The sequence below is a fragment of the Clupea harengus genome, chromosome 22 (assembly GCF_900700415.2).
Source record: "Clupea harengus chromosome 22, Ch_v2.0.2, whole genome shotgun sequence".
Taxonomy (NCBI): Eukaryota; Metazoa; Chordata; class Actinopteri; order Clupeiformes; family Clupeidae; genus Clupea; species Clupea harengus.
Window position 1 is genome coordinate 763,987 of NC_045173.1, and position 19,395 is coordinate 783,381.

At 41.7% G+C, this 19,395-nt stretch overlaps 1 protein-coding gene across 1 annotated transcript in view; it reads right to left on the reverse strand.

Annotated features, from left to right (window-relative positions):
- The window catches only part of atr (ATR serine/threonine kinase), a 50,187-nt gene that overhangs the window by 18,143 nt on the left and 12,649 nt on the right, over positions 1–19,395 (reverse strand). The window contains exons 14-29 of the mRNA XM_042702988.1: positions 17,048–17,218; positions 16,404–16,598; positions 16,106–16,291; positions 14,851–14,946; positions 14,602–14,732; positions 10,584–10,727; positions 8,927–9,020; positions 7,530–7,655; positions 7,239–7,445; positions 6,919–7,032; positions 6,600–6,715; positions 6,289–6,409; positions 6,013–6,150; positions 4,554–4,740; positions 2,237–2,409; positions 1,931–2,095 (exon numbers count right to left, since the gene is read on the reverse strand). Of these exons, the coding sequence (XP_042558922.1) occupies positions 1,931–2,095; positions 2,237–2,409; positions 4,554–4,740; positions 6,013–6,150; positions 6,289–6,409; positions 6,600–6,715; positions 6,919–7,032; positions 7,239–7,445; positions 7,530–7,655; positions 8,927–9,020; positions 10,584–10,727; positions 14,602–14,732; positions 14,851–14,946; positions 16,106–16,291; positions 16,404–16,598; positions 17,048–17,218 (2,364 nt within the window). The remainder of the gene's footprint in view (positions 1–1,930; positions 2,096–2,236; positions 2,410–4,553; positions 4,741–6,012; positions 6,151–6,288; positions 6,410–6,599; positions 6,716–6,918; positions 7,033–7,238; positions 7,446–7,529; positions 7,656–8,926; positions 9,021–10,583; positions 10,728–14,601; positions 14,733–14,850; positions 14,947–16,105; positions 16,292–16,403; positions 16,599–17,047; positions 17,219–19,395) is intronic.

A 19,395-nucleotide genomic window follows, 5' to 3' on the forward strand; every position in this document is an offset into this window, starting at 1 on the left:
GAATCCCTTAATGCTACTCTAGCAGACCTGCCTGTATGTGTGGCGAGACCGTTGTAGAGGGTTCAAGAATGCGACGGTGGATAGAGGACATTATTTCATTTTGATTGGTTGCCTGTAGCTGCTAGAATTACATTGAAATCTTACAGCCATTGGGTCAGCGTCTATCTATTTGAATTTGATATAATTCAGATCCATTCCCCCTCTTGATCACATTGTGCCTGTGATTAACACTGGTTGTCTTACAATTTAATTAATGTATACAGTGCCATTAGACCCCCAATACACAGTGATTGTGGCAAGGGAAAAAAAAAAACATTTTACAAGGAGAAACCTGCAAGAAATAAAATCCCTCAAATCTTGTGTAAATACACAGGGTGAAAAGCCAGAGTTGCCAATTACCCAGGATGCTGAAATGTTTCCTTATATTTAGTTCACATGTATTCACAGTAGAACATTTAATCCTCAACGGTATTGAAGATGTCCGTGTCCGAAACGTGCTACAGCACACTTTAGGAGTTCAAGAGGGAACATTTGTGCAAGAGTACCTTAAGTATTGGGCTCTGAAGCTTGGCCTGTGCCCACATCTGAAGTGTGGGTATACATGGTAAAACTTTGGAGAAAAACTGAGGGGTCTAGCTGATTTGGCATGGAATGAATGAAGTCAGAGTTCTGTCTCAAACCACACGACTATGTAAGCACCCATCATGACACATCTTAGAGTAGTTCTCTATATCAGTGATAGAATCTCTCCATAGAGTGGTTCTCTTCTCTATATCAGTGATAGAATCTCTCCATAGAGTAGTTCTCTATATCAGTGATAGAATCTCTCCATAGAGTCGTTCTCTTCTCTATATCAGTGATAGAATCTCTCCATAGAGTCGTTCTCTATATCAGTGATAGAATCTCTCCATAGAGTCCTTCTCTTCTCTATATCAGTGATAGAATCTCTCCATAGAGTAGTTCTCTATATCAGTGATAGAATCTCTCCATAGTCGTTCTCTTCTCTATATCAGTGATAGAATCTCTCCATAGAGTCGTTCTCTTCTCTATATCAGTGATAGAATCTCTCCATAGAGTAGTTCTCTATATCAGTGATAGAATCTCTCCATAGAGTCGTTCTCTTCTCTATATCAGTGATAGAATCTCTCCATAGAGTAGTTCTCTATATCAGTGATAGAATCTCTCCATAGAGTCGTTCTCTTCTCTATATCAGTGATAGAATCTCTCCATAGAGTCGTTCTCTTCTCTATATCAGTGATAGAATCTCTCCATAGAGTAGTTCTCTATATCAGTGATAGAATCTCTCCATAGAGTCGTTCTCTTCTCTATATCAGTGATAGAATCTCTCCATAGAGTAGTTCTCTATATCAGTGATAGAATCTCTCCATAGAGTCGTTCTCTTCTCTATATCAGTGATAGAATCTCTCCATAGAGTCGTTCTCTTCTCTATATCAGTGATAGAATCTCTCCATAGAGTCGTTCTCTATATCAGTGATAGAATCTCTCCATAGAGTCCTTCTCTTCTCTATATCAGTGATAGAATCTCTCCATAGAGTCGTTCCTTCTCTTCTCTATATCAGTGATAGAATCTCTCCATAGAGTCGTTCCTTCTCTTCTCTATATCAGTGATAGAATCTCTCCATAGAGTCGTTCCTTCTCTTCTCTATATCAGTGATAGAATCTCTCCATAGAGTCGTTCCTTCTCTTCTCTATATCAGTGATAGAATCTCTCCATAGAGTCGTTCTCTATATCAGTGATAGAATCTCTCCATAGAGTCGTTCTCTTCTCTATATCAGTGATAGAATCTCTCCATAGAGTCGTTCTCTTCTCTATATCAGTGATAGAATCTCTCCATAGAGTCGTTCTCTATATCAGTGATAGAACCTTTCCTAGAGTCGTTCCTTCTCTGGTATCAGCAATGGTACTTACCTGGTCTGATTCCAGTTGAATGGCTCGGTCATAGCAAGCAGTGGACTCACGGAGCAAGCCAATACTCTCATGTTCAAGGATCTGCTCTCGTAAAGAGGGCTCGTCCCTCCGCAGAGCGTTGACACCTCGCACCCCATCTGGCTCATGCATGGCTGCATAGAGGGTCTGTGGAAAAAGAATTTAAAAAATAAACGTAGAAGACCTCAGAAAGAGAAAAAAATTATTCAGATGTATTATTCATTAGGCTATAGTGAGCTAAAGCTCACTCCTCTACGCTACAGGGAAGATTACAGACTCCCCACAAACCTGCAGAAATGTAAGATGGTCCTGGATGTTTTGTTTGTTTTGCACAATGAAGGACTCAAAGTGCATAACTGCACGTGTATATGCTTTGGATCGGAAGGACGCTTTAGCCAAAAGGTCCTGTGGAATGTCATTGAGGAAGTGCGACACTTTCTGATAGTCAATGCTTTCGGGGCCTAATAAATACACACAAACACACAAACATACAAACATACAAACACACAAACACAAGTAGAATTGTGAAACCACTACAAATATACCTCACAATTTGTATTAAACCTTTATACCCTTCAGTAACATTACACATTCAAATGCTTTTAATTGGATCCTTAACAAATCCTTTGTTAAGTCCTTGTTAAATCCTTGGGTCCATGGCCAGGAAACTCCCCAGACCTTAATCCCATTGAGAACTTGTGGTCAATCCTCAAGAGGAGGGTAGACAAACAAAAACCTACAAATTCTGACAAACTCCAAGCATTGATAATGCAAGAATGGGCAGCCATCAATCAGGATGTGGACCAGGAGTTAATTGACAGCATGCCAGGGCAGATTGCAGAGGTCTTGAAAAAGAAGGGTCAACACTGCAAATATTGACTCTCTACGTCCGCTTCATGTAATTGTCAATAAAAGCTTATACTTCAGTCTTCCATAGTAACATCTGACAAAAATATCTAAAGACACTGAAGCAGCAAACTTTGTAAAAATGTATATTTGTGTCATTCTCAAAACTTTTGGCCACGACTGTATATAGGCTGAAAATGTGAGCAGTATTTCAGCAAAAATCAAATTAGTTTTGTTATTCTCCTGGTTAAGATAGCGTTCATCTCCGATGTCACAATACATAAAACTATGCAGCCATCTTTGTGTAAAATCTTGTAGTATTACTCTACCTTGTCAGTCTACATGCTTATTTGGCTTCTGCCGTTGTCCTTCAGCTCGTTAACAAATACATGTGTACCACTGTCCATTAGGGGGTCTCAAATCGCAATTTGTATTCATGACTGTAGTTTAAAAGTGAACTACACTCCACAACTGTACTTCTCACATAACGGGGCTTTAAACAAACGGTATGTATCAATCACATCAAACAGCTTATATGCTGGATAGCGTTAGATGTTTGCCCCATAGACTAGGCTTGTAACATTCAATTAAGCCAATACGATTTTTAGCTTTCTAACATTACCTAGCTAAACTTGGATGTTTCTTGCCTGGTATTCATGCATTGTAAAGGTTGATGTTTCTGTATTTTAAGAATGAACACGCTCAAGAGAATTCAGGGTCCCCACGGTCATGGATATCCTGGCAAAGTCATTACATTTTAAAATCCCATTTTCCAGGCCTGGAAAAGTCACGAAAGTCAGTAAGGTAAATTAAAGGTTTGGAAAGTCATGAATTGTAATTTTTTCGTACAGCGTTACTTAATTACCAGCGCCACTGCTGAAACTACATGGGTGTGAGAAGGCGAAGTTGTCGCACATTGCCCCGCAAGAGCGGGAGAGACACTTTGGACACCCACACACACGCTTAGTTAGGCAGTAGTTAATACCGTCTCAATCAAGCGATGGCATGAGGGGTGTTTGACGTGAAGTGTGTTATGTATGTACATTAATAATATGTGTTGTGTGTGTAAAAGGTGTAAATATATGGTTTGGGTGCATTAGTTAACTTGGCTGATTGGACCAATGTAGCCCAATGGGCAGCATTATTTCAATTTTAAAGGGTGCCTCATTCCTTGAGGAGAGGGCGTGAGAAGGAGCACTTACCTCCTGCGAGGAGAAAGTGAAAACTGGATCTAGATGAGTGCATACAGTTTGCCTAGTTCGCCTACTTTTTGTGAGTACTTTGAGTTAATTTAGTCTTTTGGATGATTGTTTGTTTTGTATAAATGTTTGGGGTCATTGAAGAGAATAAAATAAATAATTACATATTTTTATAAGAAAGCCACCATCTCCTGCACCGTTTTCCCCGACTTCACAGATCGACTCTAGTCTGCCCACATACCAAACCGTGGGGTGGCCGCCCCGCTCCCTCACAATGGGTTGGCTTTATAAAATGACATAAATGACGGTCACGTGGTTAACATAAGGTGCAGGTAATAGTCAGGAAGTCGGCCAGAAGTAGTCAGTGAGTCTAATTCTCCAACGATCTCACGCAGACATGTGTCAATGTCCAAATCTGATGAAACGCTCAATGCTTGCACAGGAAAGAGTGATTCACTGTCTTCACGTTCCCTTTAAATATGTGCTAAATATGAACTTGAACAGGTCAGACATGTGTGAGAACATGCCAGTGAGAGAGAAAGCTGGTGTGGATTGCTCACGGTTGGGTTGGACAGGAGGCTTGTTTCTCCTCAAGCTCTGCAGCACATGTCTGCCCCACAGGGTCAGGTGGTCCAGCATGGAGAAGACAGTCTGAATACTAAGCTGGCTCAGGCTGGATGTGGTCTCCTGCAGCCGACTTGAACGCTGGTCGTCCTCTTTAAGGACTGCCATGATCTCCTCTGTTACCTAGAAAACACCATATGAAGAAATGCTATGAATATGCAATTTCAGTGCACAAAAGGGGCTAATGTACACCACATTTCATGGGAAATGGACATTAGGCAAAAGCTTTCCTGCTTGGAACCCTTATTCTTTCGTCTACCTGGGTGTAAATGTAATTATATTTGTGTTTGTAACGTAGATACAAATGTTATTTGTAGACAGTACATTTCAAATTTCGTAGATAAAATATTTTTTTTATGGAAAGAAAAACTCCAAGTGGAAACCCTGTGTCAGGACTCCGGCCTGGACTACTAACCTTTGGCAGCCCTACTGGACAGTTTGTGTACTGCTCTCTCATGTCTAACCTTTGGCAGCCCTACTGGACAGTTAGTGTACTGCTCTCTCATGTCTAACCTTTGGCAGCCCTACTGGACAGTTTGTGTACTGCTCTCTCATGTCTAACCTTTGGCAGCCCTACTGGACAGTTTGTGTACTGCTCTCTCATGTCTAACCTTTGGCAGCCCTACTGGACAGTTTGTGTACTGCTCTCTCATGTCTAACCTTTGGCAGCCCTACTGGACAGTTTGTGTACTGCTCTCTCATGTCTAACCTTTGGCAGCCCTACTGGACAGTTTGTGTACTGCTCTCTCATGTCTAACCTTTGGCAGCCCTACTGGACAGTTTGTGTACTGCTCTCTCATGTCTAACCTTTGGCAGCCCTACTGGACAGTTAGTGTACTGCTCTCATGTCTAACCTTTGGCAGCCCTACTGGACAGTTAGTGTACTGCTCTCTCATGTCTAACCTTTGGCAGCCCTACTGGACAGTTTGTGTACTGCTCTCTCATGTCTTGTTTTTCTTCTGCCATGTGATTCTGTTTTGTTTGACATGTGCCTTTGTGTGTGTGCTGTTTGTTAACCTTGTTTTTGTCTCCGCCCCTCACTTGCCAGTAATCGTGGATAGTTGTGAATAAACTTTCGTTTTTTTGGCTGCAATATCTGTCTTGTGTTGTGCGTTTGGGTCTTCTCTTCTCTGATAACTGACACCCTGCATCACACATGTTTTCTGTTAACATTGAATCGGTTTCTTGTTTCTTCAGAGGCATTGCAGCAGATTCCAAATGTATTAATGGTAGTGTTACATGAAGACAGAGATTCCAAACGTATTAATGGTAGTGTTCCATCAAGACAGAGATTCCAAACGTATTAATGGTAGTGTTCCATGAAGACAGAGATTCCAAACGTATTAATGGTAGTGTTCCATGAAGACAGAGATGTTTGCGCGTGCACACCCATACCTCCTGCTTGTCCTCCTTAGTACACCCCAGTAGCACATACACCAGGATGTGGGGGAGGAGGTAGATGGTCACCTTATAATCATGCTTTATGATGAATCTGCAGCAGTTAAAGACTTTGCTGGCCAACTCATGCCTCACCTGAAACACAAAACATGTCATGACATGACGTGCCTTAACGGGCCATTTCCTGAAACTTTATTTAAAAGGGCACTCACTCACTCTCCAAGTATATGTGCAAAACCAAAACAGAAACAGTGACCTGAAAGTAGTACTCACTTTACTGATAAGATAGCTGGCCCATGTTGCAGACCAATCCGAAAAATTGTTCCCACGGCTGCTGAGGTATATGGGCATCTTCAGCTTGGACCAGTTAACATCCTTCTGAGAACTTTTGTATCTTTAAAGCACACACACACCACATTGGAATGATCACACACACACACACACACACACACACACACACACACCACATTGGAATGATCAAACACATCACATTTGTCTTTATCAGTTTTCATAATGCCACTAAATCAATGGGTGAAGAACACTAGGCTGTTAATGTCTCATAGATCAGTTGGAGATTTGCGGACCTGCTATTAAGATGCGGTTCGAGGATCTCCTGAACCTGCTCTGGAAATCGTCTCCATAATCTTCGACCTGAGGTGTCACTTCGGCCTTCCCGACACTCAAATATAGCTAGAAGCTCCTAAAACGAAGAGTCACATCCAGTCAAGAACGGAGCCAGAATATGCTGGAATGGAGCTGGATTTAGGGCATCAGCTGTTGTAGTCGACTTTTTTTCTTTCACTTTGGCCCATGAAAACACATGATTCTATACTTTTGAGATATCATACTGATGGCAACAAAGCACTCTGCTAATATGAGGACCGGTGGCATATCAGAAAATACCTGCATGGCATAGGCTGCAGCATCCTGAGCCTGGACATCATCTGCATAGGCTAGGAAAGTTCTGGTCAGTTCAATGAGAAGCTCGTAGGCAAAGTTTTGATCGTCCACTCCACTCTAATGAATGAATGAAATTGACATTAAATCGTTGCAATAACTAATATCATACTCAAATCACTGGGAAACAAATAAATGAATGAATGAATGAATGAATGAATGAATGAATGAATGAAGGAAGGATAAATGAATGTGCATTCTGGTAACTGTATCTGAGCTCTTGGAATGGGAGAGAGAACTCTGTGAACCCGAGAAAGCACCCTCACCACAAAAGTGGAGCCCTTGCCCTGGATGTCTGTTGTTGACAGGTCCAGCCGACCAGGATCAATAGCTCCTAGCTCCCCAAGACACTCTCCGCAGAGCAGGCGAGCCTCTGGGTTCATATCCTGGCAGCCTTTTAACAACACGGTCACCAACTGGGAGATGACTGGCTCCACCATCTCACTGTCCAACACATATTTCAGCAGACAATCCTACGACACAGCAGAAAAAGAATTAAAAACATCTAACATTCTTGTGACTTTAGTTAATAAGATGTTCAAAGCACGGTAACTTACTTGGTTGTTGAAGAGCATCTGTTTAAGGCTGGTGAGGGCATGGGTGCGCACAGACACATTCTCATGCTGTATAGCTCGCATGGACAAGAGGAGTGACGCCTGCAGGTCCGTGCTCTTGGACGATTGCTGTGGAGGGAACACCATTATCAGTATCAGTAGCAATAACATTGGTATAGACATCTACAGGGTCTTGTTTTCATTGTTTGATAGCTGCAAGTGGTGATCATCTGGGTCCAAGAAGATTGTGGGAAGCACCAAGTGACAAAAAGGTTGAAGGTTTTGACAGCTTCAACGGGTGAATGGAAACATTGGCACTTTGGGGCCGAGTAAAACCACACCAAATCTCCCATTTTCAGGATAAGCAGTTCTTGGGATAATGAAATTCGTATGTTGTAGCGCCCTCTATGGAAGAAATATCACCAAATTTGGCATGTGGCCGGAGAATATTTCGGTGATTGATTATCAAGATTCGTTAAGATCGGACCTTGACATCCAAAGACATTGGCCATAGCGTCAATATGGGCCACACCTTCAAATTTGATTGACGAGTAACTTTGAACCTATTTGACAAATTAAAATCAATTAATAAACCAAATATATAAATATTATAAATCAATTAATAAACCAAATATATAAATATTATAAATCAATTAATAAACCAAATATATAAATATTATAAAGCACCCCATGGATGAACATTTTGCGAAATTTGGTGTGTGGCCAAAGTTGTAGTGATTGTGTAATTGTTGCGCTGTGTCAGTGACTGGGGGTAGATGTGACCAGGTGTAATCAGGGAATGATGTGGCATTCAAATGGATTTGGAAAAATCGCATATTTCCTGAATTTCAAGCAAGAAAACAACCTTCCAATGTTGAGTCTCCAGCTTGGAACTCGAAGTGTGATGTTTGAAGGGGTGTGGTGTTCCAAACATGGTGTCTGGACGTGGTTCTTAACTTTGGAAAACTATGACTGATATGATTGAGATGACTGTTTTCTACAGTTCCTGTAGTTTAAGTTTCAGTTTCTGTATAAAATGACTGCAGAAATAAGTCATTGAGGTAAACAGACTCTGTAGGGATCCTTTCCACGTAGTCAGTGGCGGAAAATAACAGTTTACTTTGCCACGGATGCATGCCCAATGGGATTACATTGTATAGCCGTTTTAGAGAGTTCTAACTGGCTGGTGTAAGTGTATTGTTCAATTTAATGCCAACATAAATTCTGTGAAATCAAATGTGGCCAGGCAGTGATGCGTGTTCTCCATTATAAAAACAATCCAATCGGAGCAAATTCAAGACACAAATTTCCAAGAGAACTGCACTGGAAAGAACTCTAGTTCAGTTCAGAGATTTATAATATCTACAGTATATGCTTAAGGCAGACAAAAGCTCACCAACCTCTCTGTAATCCTGGAGGACATCTTGAACATCTTTCAGTTCTGGGTGATCTGGCAAGAAGTAGACTTCATGGAGAAAGTCCTTGACTTCTTCCCTAATGAAAAAAGAGAGGCAAGATTGAGTTTACCGTGATATCAAAACTTGTTTTTAATTTGTAGTGCCGTCATTCAAATAATCTATGGATGGAGTTATAGACTAGGTAAGCCAGTTGATAGTTAAAACGTTCGCGCTCCATAGCATCCCGTTAAGTACAGTTTGGTGGGAATACACAACACCCGTTACTTTATCATAATGGAAGACTGAACATGACCGGCTGTGAATGAAAATGTGTTAACTATCTGATGTTTTTACGTGATACATTAATGGGATTCGTATGTGTGTGAGAGAGAGAGAGAGAGAGGGAGAGAGACCCTTCATGCTTTACCTGGCAGAGTTACGGTGCACATTACTAACTACCAGGCAGGGGAAAATGCCTTCCCGTGTACAGGACACACCTGAGTATTACCCACAGGACTGCAGAAGGTACAGGACACACCTGAGTATTAACCACAGAACTGCAGAAGGTATAGGACACACCTGAGTATTAACTACAGGACTGCAGAAGGTACAGGACACACCTGAGTATTAACTACAGGACACACCTGAGTATTAACCACAGGACTGCAGAAGGTATAGGACACACCTGAGTATTACCCACAGAACTGCAGAAGGTATAGGACACACCTGAGTATTACCCACAGAACTGCAGAAGGTACAGGACACACCTGAGTATTAACTACAGGACACACCTGAGTATTAACTACAGGACACACCTGAGTATTAACCACAGGACACACCTGAGTATTAACTACAGGACTGCAGAAGGTACAGGACACACCTGAGTATTAACCACAGGACTGCAGAAGGTACAGGACACACCTGAGTATTAACCACAGGACTGCAGAAGGTACAGGACACACCTGAGTATTAACTACAGGACACACCTGAGTATTAACTACAGGACTGCAGAAGGTACAGGACACACCTGAGTATTAACCACAGGACTGCAGAAGGTACAGGACACACCTGAGTATTAACCACAGGACTGCAGAAGGTATAGGACACACCTGAGTATTAACTACAGGACTGCAGAAGGTACAGGACACACCTGAGTATTAACTACAGGACTGCAGAAGGTACAGGACACACCTGAGTATTAACTACAGGACACACCTGAGTATTAACTACAGGACACACCTGAGTATTAACCACAGGACTGCAGAAGGTATAGGACACACCTGAGTATTAACTACAGGACTGCAGAAGGTACAGGACACACCTGAGTATTAACTACAGGACTGCAGAAGGTACAGGACACACCTGAGTATTACCCACAGGACACACCTGAGTATTACCCACAGGACACACCTGAGTATTACCCACAGGACACACCTGAGTATTAACCACAGGACACACCTGAGTATTAACCACAGGACACACCTGAGTATTACCCACAGGACACACCTGAGTATTAACACATGTCCATTTGTGTTCACTTCCCTGTGATTACCATGTCCAATCACATTAAACAATTGTTAAGTTACATCCAGGGACTATCAAGTATAGGATAGGCAGTGGTAAGTGTTCCTGTGTTTAAAGTGTGTGTTGTAACGGTCACCTGTTCTCCAGGATGAGATATCGGATGATGGCAGCTGTTTCCGTGGGCTGGATGGAAATGAGAGGCAGGAGGGCCACGATGACATGGCTGAGAAGAGGCCCCAGGTAAGGTGGGTCCAGGCACCGCACAAAGCAATCCCAGGTCCTGTTCAAACACACACAACACTTTCTCTTTGTTATCAGGTCTATACAGTTCTATTATAATCCCAGGTCCTGTTCAAACGCACACAACACTTTCTCTTTGTCATCAGCTCTATACAGTTCTATTATAATCCCAGGTCCTGTTCAAACGCACACAACACTTTCTCTTTGTCATCAGCTCTATACAGTTCTATTATAATCCCAGGTCCTGTTCAAACGCACACAACACTTTCTCTTTGTCATCAGCTCTATACAGTTCTATTATAATCCCAGGTCCTGTTCAAACACACACACACACAACACTTTCTCTTTGTCATCAGCTCTATACAGTTCTATTATAATCCCAGGTCCTGTTCAAACGCACACAACACTTTCTCTTTGTTATCAGGTCTATATAGTTCTATTATTCTATTACATGTGTAAAACTGAGATGAGAACAGGTTAGATGACATCAGATTACAGAAGTAAAGTAAAGCTTTCTGGATTTCTTTAGATTTGGATTTCTATGTCATTTATTTTCAGTGAAAAACCAAGCATTTAAGGTGATCACTACCGTAGGGACCCATGCACAATGACACATTTATGGGGAGTCAGATCTATTAGCAATACCAGGGTTTTTCCTGGGTCAAAATGGGTTTTCGGTGCTCAAAAAAAAAATTCCGCGCTACGCGCGCACAGTCTGTGTTACCATGTCACCTTATTAGCTTACATGTTACCATTTCATAAATAATGGAGGATATGCTTCAGGAAATCATTTTGCTTACACTTTAGATTAAAATAGATAGGCTAATAGATTGACAGTAGTCCAAGCCCCATGGTGCTATCATGTATGGTTCAAAGATTATCAAGGTTTACCTCTACATATGCAAACTACTGAAATGTATATCAATAAAATCTAACCAGTGGTCAGAAATGTAACACACAAATTATGAAATTCAAGTTTATCTATTATTACTATTCATTTTTATTATACAAACCTACATACCATTCTTTTTGTTTTATTATTAAAACTGTCCACAAATATGTTTAATAGTGTGTTTAACTTCTATTGGCCCACCAATGGAGGCTTCGTTGGAAATCAAACTTTTGTCAGCATTTTGAGTGGATATTTCATTTGCATTTGTACAAGTGTATTCGTGCACGTCGGGCTGGCCCTCGCAGCGGAACGACAGTTTACAACCGCACCGGTTTATTTATCAATGATAATATTAATATTATTATATTCGAGATGCAACACAAATCTATCCGCTCTCCTCCGAACGAGCTGAGCTTTCATTGATAAACCAATGCGGTTGTCTGCCTCTTCCGAGGCCCCGCGGTCTACTGGTACTCGTTCAAACGGGTAGACAAATCAAATAATAGCCTACACCTGTGTATGTCCTCAACATAGCAGATATTGTAATACATTGAAAGCCATGAATACTGAAAATAGAATGTTATGCTCAAAATCAGCGCCGACTGATGAAGTCAGGATGCATACGCAAGTTGACTGATTGGCAGCTGGCCGCTCTGTCCATTCGCGCACCTCACAGTTGCGTATTGTTCAGACAAGAAGACACGCTTTTCAACTCGATTACTATTGATCAAAACATAACGAGGTTTCGGCTGTAGCCTATACTTGAAACATACTATTGAGACCATATTCGCTTACATGCATTGCACGCGTGATGAATTGCCAATCATTGAACAGAGGCTGCTCCTAGCTTGCCAGTTTAGAGAAGACGTTGGTTTGAATTTGAGCAAGCAGCTAGCTAGCAGTTGCTGACATTATCTAGCTAGCAGTTGCTGACATTATCTAGCTAGCTAGCAGTTGCCTACAATATCTTAAAAAAATACTTTGATAGTAGGCTTAGTGTTTTATTTAAGCAGTGTGTTTGTGTACCTATATATCCTATGTGTGATGGTTAGAATATTAATGCCATATACAATAACTCACTTATGAGAGCTATCCAAAGACTGGTGGCTGCCTTAATGTACTGTATTTAGCAGTCAACCTCCCTTACTCTGTACGTTTAGATGCTTTACAGGTAGCTGTAAGCCATTAGATGCATGAGAAATCTATAAAATAGATTCTATATATCTATAAATAACAGCTCACCTTCATCTTTTTAACCAGATTTGTAAACAGGTCGCGATCAATATTTTGCAGTAGCTACAATAGGCTACCTTGGTTAAATATCGAATTACGGTAGATGCATGCTAGCATTGCGCTAAATAATTAAGACAGCTAACATTAGTTAGTGGTGTTAACATAAAGTCAGTTATTGTATATGGCATTAATATTATTCTAAAACACCTTCACTAGTTGTTTTAACCAGATTTGTAAGCAGGTTGAAAACAACATTTTTGAAGTAAAGTCCCTTGGTTTAAAACAGCTAAAAGCTAGCTACATTAAGTTGCTTGCTCAAATCTCAAATCCAAACCAACGTCTTCTCTAAACTGGCAAGCTTGGCGCAGCCTCTGTTCAATGATTGGCTCAGGGGGTGGGAGGTGGGATGCGCCCTTGAAGTCGACGGTGAGGGCTCAAAACACTATTAAGCTGAATTGCGCCATGAATGACAGCTTTTTTTTATTAATTTTTTTTATCGCGGACTTTTTTTTTTGCCTTACGGTACGTGTCCACGGCATGCGATATCGTGCTGCTCTCATTGGGATAGAATGGATGCGATTTGCTGCATACTGAGGAAAAAATCGTGTCTGCTGCCTGCAAAAAGTTGGGCTTGCTTTAACTTTATGCAAATGAGTGCGATTTGCTGCATGCTGAGAGCCAATCAGTTCGGCGTGTGTGTTATTTGGAAGCCAACGTAGTTCATAGGGGCGGGAGTAATCAAAAATATCGAAACAAGATGGCGGCGTCTCGGGACTCTGTTACTGGGAAATATTTTATGTGAATAAAGGTTATCTACAGGACTTTTTGTATGTCTAATCGACTCGGTTTGTTGTTTATATGCTACACGAATGCTGTGAGGTCAAACAGAATATTGTAGGTCTTGAACTCAAGCTCTCGACTATTACTGTTAGCTTGCCGCTAACACTTTAACCAAAAACCCATTGGAACACATAGTGGCTAGCTAGCTGCTAATAAGTTACCTATAACTAGGGTGACCAGACGTCCTCTTTTACCCGGACACGTCCTCTTTTACAGGACTTTGTATATGTCTAATCGACTCGGTTTGTTGTTTATATGCTACACGAATGCTGTGAGGTCAAACAGAATATTGTAGGTCTTGAACTCAAGCTCTGGACTCGCGGACTAGCTTGCCGCTAACACTTTAACCGAAAACCCATTGGAACACATAGTGGCTAGCTGCTAATAAGTTACTTATAACGTTTAATTGATTGTTTACTTTGCACATGAGCACATTTTGGGACGAATGACCCAATCCAATATTAGCGATCTCAGTCACTACGCGGAGTTTGAGTATCTAATCATGTATTTAATGATGACTTTATTGACAGCACAAAACTGTGGGTGCTTCCAACATAACCGCGAGCGCTAAAAAGCAAAGCCCACCTAGCTATCCCTACCAAAGCCCAACTTTGCTACAGCCAAACATGATTTTCCTGACCACGCCCCCCATGCGACTTTACGCATAGCGATTTAACGCATGTCATTTGTGCCGTGGACACGTACCGTTAGGCGCTCGCGATTTGTTGTAGGCGCTCGGGAAAACGGCTTAGGCGCGCGCCCAAATTTTCTCTATGCAGGAAAAACCCTGAATACACTGACAGACTCTTTCTGAGGAAACAATGTTTTACTGCTTTTACTGTTGAATGTTTCAATGCTGCTGTGTAGGAGTGTAATAATAGTGTAAAGAGTGGTTACAAAACTACTAGAAGAATCCCGGAGGCTGGGGGGGGGGGGGGGGGGACCTTACTGGCAACAGAGCTCTGGGTAATCCTCCTTGTACTTCAGGCCGGTCCGCAGTGTTGTCATCATCTTAACCCTCACAGAGCTGATGTGTTTGGGGCCCATCAGGTTCATGAAGGCTATCAGACTGTTTAAGGCCTGATGAAAGGTTCAAACATTAGGAGACACTATTACAATTCACTAAATGAGAAAGATATGTAAGCAATTCCAATATCATATCATTGGTAAACGTGAGTTTCCAGCTCCAGACACGGACCATTTTCTTCCGGTCTTTCTCTCCTGCACTGGAACTGAGCAGCTGCATGTTGAAGAAAGCGAGGATCCCCAGAAACTTAGGCTGCAGATAGTCAGCCTGTGTACCAGAAATACAAGAGTGCAAGTGTTGCCATTAACATACTTCTGAATATGACTTTACACACAGATATAAACATGACTATACACACAGATATGACTTTACACACAGATATAAACACACACACAGATATAAACATGACTATACACACAGATATAAACATGACTATACACACAGATATGACTACACACACAGATCTGAATATGACTTTACACACAGATATGAACATGACTTTACACACAGATCTGAATATGACTTTACACACAGATATGAACATGACTTTACACACAGATCTGAATATGACTTTACACACAGATATGAACATAACTTTACACACAGATCTGAATATGACTATACACACAGATATGAACACGACTATACACACAGATATGAACATGACTTTACACACAGATCTGAATATGACTTTACACACAGATATGAATATGACTTTACACACAGATATGAATATATACACAGATATGAATATACACACAGATATGAACATGACTTTACACACAGATATGAATATATACACAGATATGAATATACACACAGATATGAACATGACTTTACACACAGATATGAATATATACACAGATATGAATATACACACAGATATGAATATACACACAGATATGAACATGACTTTACACACAGATATGAATATGACTTTACACACAGATAGGAACATGCCTATACACACAGATATGAACACGACTATACACACAGATATAAACACACACACAGATATGAACATGACTTTACACACAGATATGAACATGCTTATACACACAGATATGAATATGACTTTACACACAGATATGAACATGCTTATACACACAGATATGAATATGACTTTACACACAGATATGAACATGACTTTACACACAGATATGAACATGACTACACACACAGATATGAATTTACACACAGATATGAACATGACTTTACACACAGATATAAACATACACACAGATATGAACATACACACAGATCTGAACATGACTACACACACAGATATGACTTTACACACAGATATGAATATGCCTTTACACACAGATATGAATATGCCTTTACACACAGATCTGAACATGACTACACACACAGATATGACTTTACACACAGATAGGAACATAGCAGGAGAAGGACGAGGACTTACCATGCACTCTGGAGTGTTGATGTCCCGTAGGCTCTGCGAGGGGTCATGACTGGAGGCGAAGGAGGATAAGATGGCCAGCCCGTTGAACACCTGCTGGTAGTGATCTCCCAGCCGGAGGAGCAGCTCATTGTGGAGGCCCTGAAAGTCCTGCCGCAGAAGACTGCCTAGTTCCAGTTCCGTCTCTTTCTATGGAAGAAAAACAAAAAAGGACAACTCCATTCAAAACGCACTTTCCATCCAACTTCACATTACCCTCCTATTATTTCTCCATTTCTCATGGAATGTCTACGTTCATCACCTGCAGGTAGTGGAAGGCCTTCTCCAGCTCATCCTTGGTGCAGGAGCACACCAGGTGAGAAAAGATGTACTTGAAGTTGCTGATGAGGACCTCCCTGCGGCTGCTGTTGAGCTGCTTGGCAACGGTCCGTATGAGGGCGGATGCAGTGGGGGTGGCCTTGGCTGCTAGGTAGGGGAGGAGAACCTGCAGGGTGCGCTACGCAAACAACATGAGCGAAGACAGTCAAAGGATTGAAGTCATGTCAAACAGCATGAACACATACACAAACAACATGAGGGAAGACAGTCAAAGGATTGAAGTCATGTCAAACAAGATGAGGGAAGTCAGTCAAAGGATTGAAGTCATGTCAAACAAGATGAGGGAAGTCAGTCAAAGGATTGAAGTCATGTCAAACTTCATGAACACGTTCAGAAATCCTGTGTCCACTGCCATGTGTTGACACTGTGAAACAGGTGAGAACACAATTCATGATTTTGACCGCCACATATCCACCTCAGAAACCCTTGTTAGACTGCTTGAAGGGTTGAACTTCCTGAAAGTAGCTCTTAAACCGTGCAGTAAGCTGGGCACACACAGACCAAGATGTTTTATACCATATTAAACCAAGAAATCCTTCTGGAAAAGCCGAAAAAGGTAAGACCTACGTTGAGGAAGCGGTTGAGGTCAGGGAAATCAAAGACTTGGGCCACGTGGAAGAAGACGTCCAAGGCCACCTCCCTCTGGTGAGCCGCTTCTTCACGGAGAGCCTCGCTGCTCTGGTCTGGGGTCGAGCGCAGCGCCGTCATGTGGCGGGAGTGAATGGATTCCACCAAAAACTGGAACAAATGGTCACACACACACACACACACACACACACACACACACACACACACACACACACACACACACACACACAATACTCAAAGAGAATGTCTGAGCAGTTGTTTTTACACTGTAAACTTTACACGGTTAACTTGTCTTTTTTGATTTGATGAATTTCTTTACAGTCCAATCATTCTGTAAGTATTTGTGTTTCTTAATACTAATATGCAGTTCAAATAATGACATTGTGACTATACAATACCCTGCAAAAGTATTCAACCCTCTTGAAATGTTCAGGTATTATAAAAATGACTTTTTTCCATTCAGCATTTTCTTTAAGTGTGATATAATGCGGTCCTATGCTCCAGCAGTAAATGCACTAGTCACATATGAGCCACGCTAGTGTTAGCACTTGTGCTTGGGGTCAGTGCCCTACTGAGAGATGAACCTTCTCCCCAGTATGCCCACTGCATGCTACCACATCTTACTGTACGGCCGATGTTTCTTGAGGTTAGGCTGACGCCATAGAAAAGCGCTCAGAGTTTTGGCCAAAAAAAAGTTCCATATCTATGTCATCTGACAATAAAACCTTTTCTCACTCCAACAGCTATTGACATTCATGGATTTGTACTTCAGCTCCAGACTTTTCTGAGTGATTGCCTGATACTTTGTGACCTCCTTCACCAGCCGACATCTTTTCTATTCTGCGCCTAGGTGGTGTGATGCAGCGTTAGGCACATTTGAGATCCTAGCATCTTCTCCTAAGTGCTCCTAACAGGCCCACAGTGCTTCACTTCAGAATTAAGGGGAGCTCATGTAACGCGTGTGATTTATTTAAGATATAAGAAAACTGGGTCACACCCTTGTTTATTTTGCCTGTCAGAAAAACATGGAACATGGATTTTCACATGAAGCTTGTTAATGTGAGATCCATGGAAACCCTAAACCAGACTGAGTTGAAAATGATGCTCTGGTACATCCACATAGGATTGGGCGTGCTTCAAGAGCGCAGAGGACCCTCCAGCTGCACCCTTGAAAACTCTCTGAACAAAGGATTCGCTCTCGGTCAGTATGACCTTTGTATTTCAGAGTGCATCATATCCGCTCTCGGTCAGTATGACCTTTGTATTTCAGAGTGCATCATATCCGCTCTCGGTCAGTATGACCTTTGTATTTCAGAGTGCATCATATCCGCTCTCGGTCAGTATGACCTTTGTATTTCAGAGTGCATCATATCCGCTCTCGGTCAGTATGACGTTTGTATTTCAGAGTGCATCATAGCCGCTCTCGGTCAGTATGACGTTTGTATTTCAGAGTGCATCATATCAGCTCTCGGTCAGTATGACGTTTGTATTTCAGAGTGCATCATATCCGCTCTCGGTCAGTATGACGTTTGTATTTCAGAGTGCATCATATCAGCTCTCGGTCAGTATGACCTTTGTATTTCAGAGTGCATCATATCCGCTCTCGGTCAGTATGACGTTTGTATTTCAGAGTGCATCATATCAGCTCTCGGTCAGTATGACGTTTGTATTTCAGAGTGCATCATATCAGCTCTCGGTCAGTATGACCTTTGTATTTCAGAGTGCATCATATCCGCTCTCGGTCAGTATGACCTTTGTATTTCAGAGTGCATCATATCCGCTCTCGGTCAGTATGACGTTTGTATTTCAGAGTGCATCATATCAGCTCCCGTGACCAGATGATGTAGGCTGCCAAACCCATTCTCCTAGTGAGTCATCCCAGGAAACACAACTATTCTCCAAAAAGTTGAGAGCTCACCTCATCATGCAAAGGTAATGTTACTTGTTGTAAGTGTGTATGTGCTGAGTGATAGGGCCTGACTCAGTGTGTTGTTTGTGTAACTGGAAGATTGTTTAGCACGGCGAGTCAGTAGGCTGACTGATGGATGACCTAAAATGATTTAGAGCTCGATTCAGTCATAATCACGTTTCTTCTTCCCTGATGTGTAGAGAAGATGGCTTGGGCCAAATTAGTGAAATCCTGCATCCCCCTTCCTTCTAACATTGACATATCTGTTGTCTTCACCTAGTTCATTGCCCTCTGTAGAAGAGGCTATATTGTCAATTGGTAGAAATGGGTTCATTAGCATTCAGAAGATGGCAAGTGTGAATGGGTTGATGTGCAGAAGGTGCTGTTTTCATTCTAATGTGACTCTGACATGGAGATT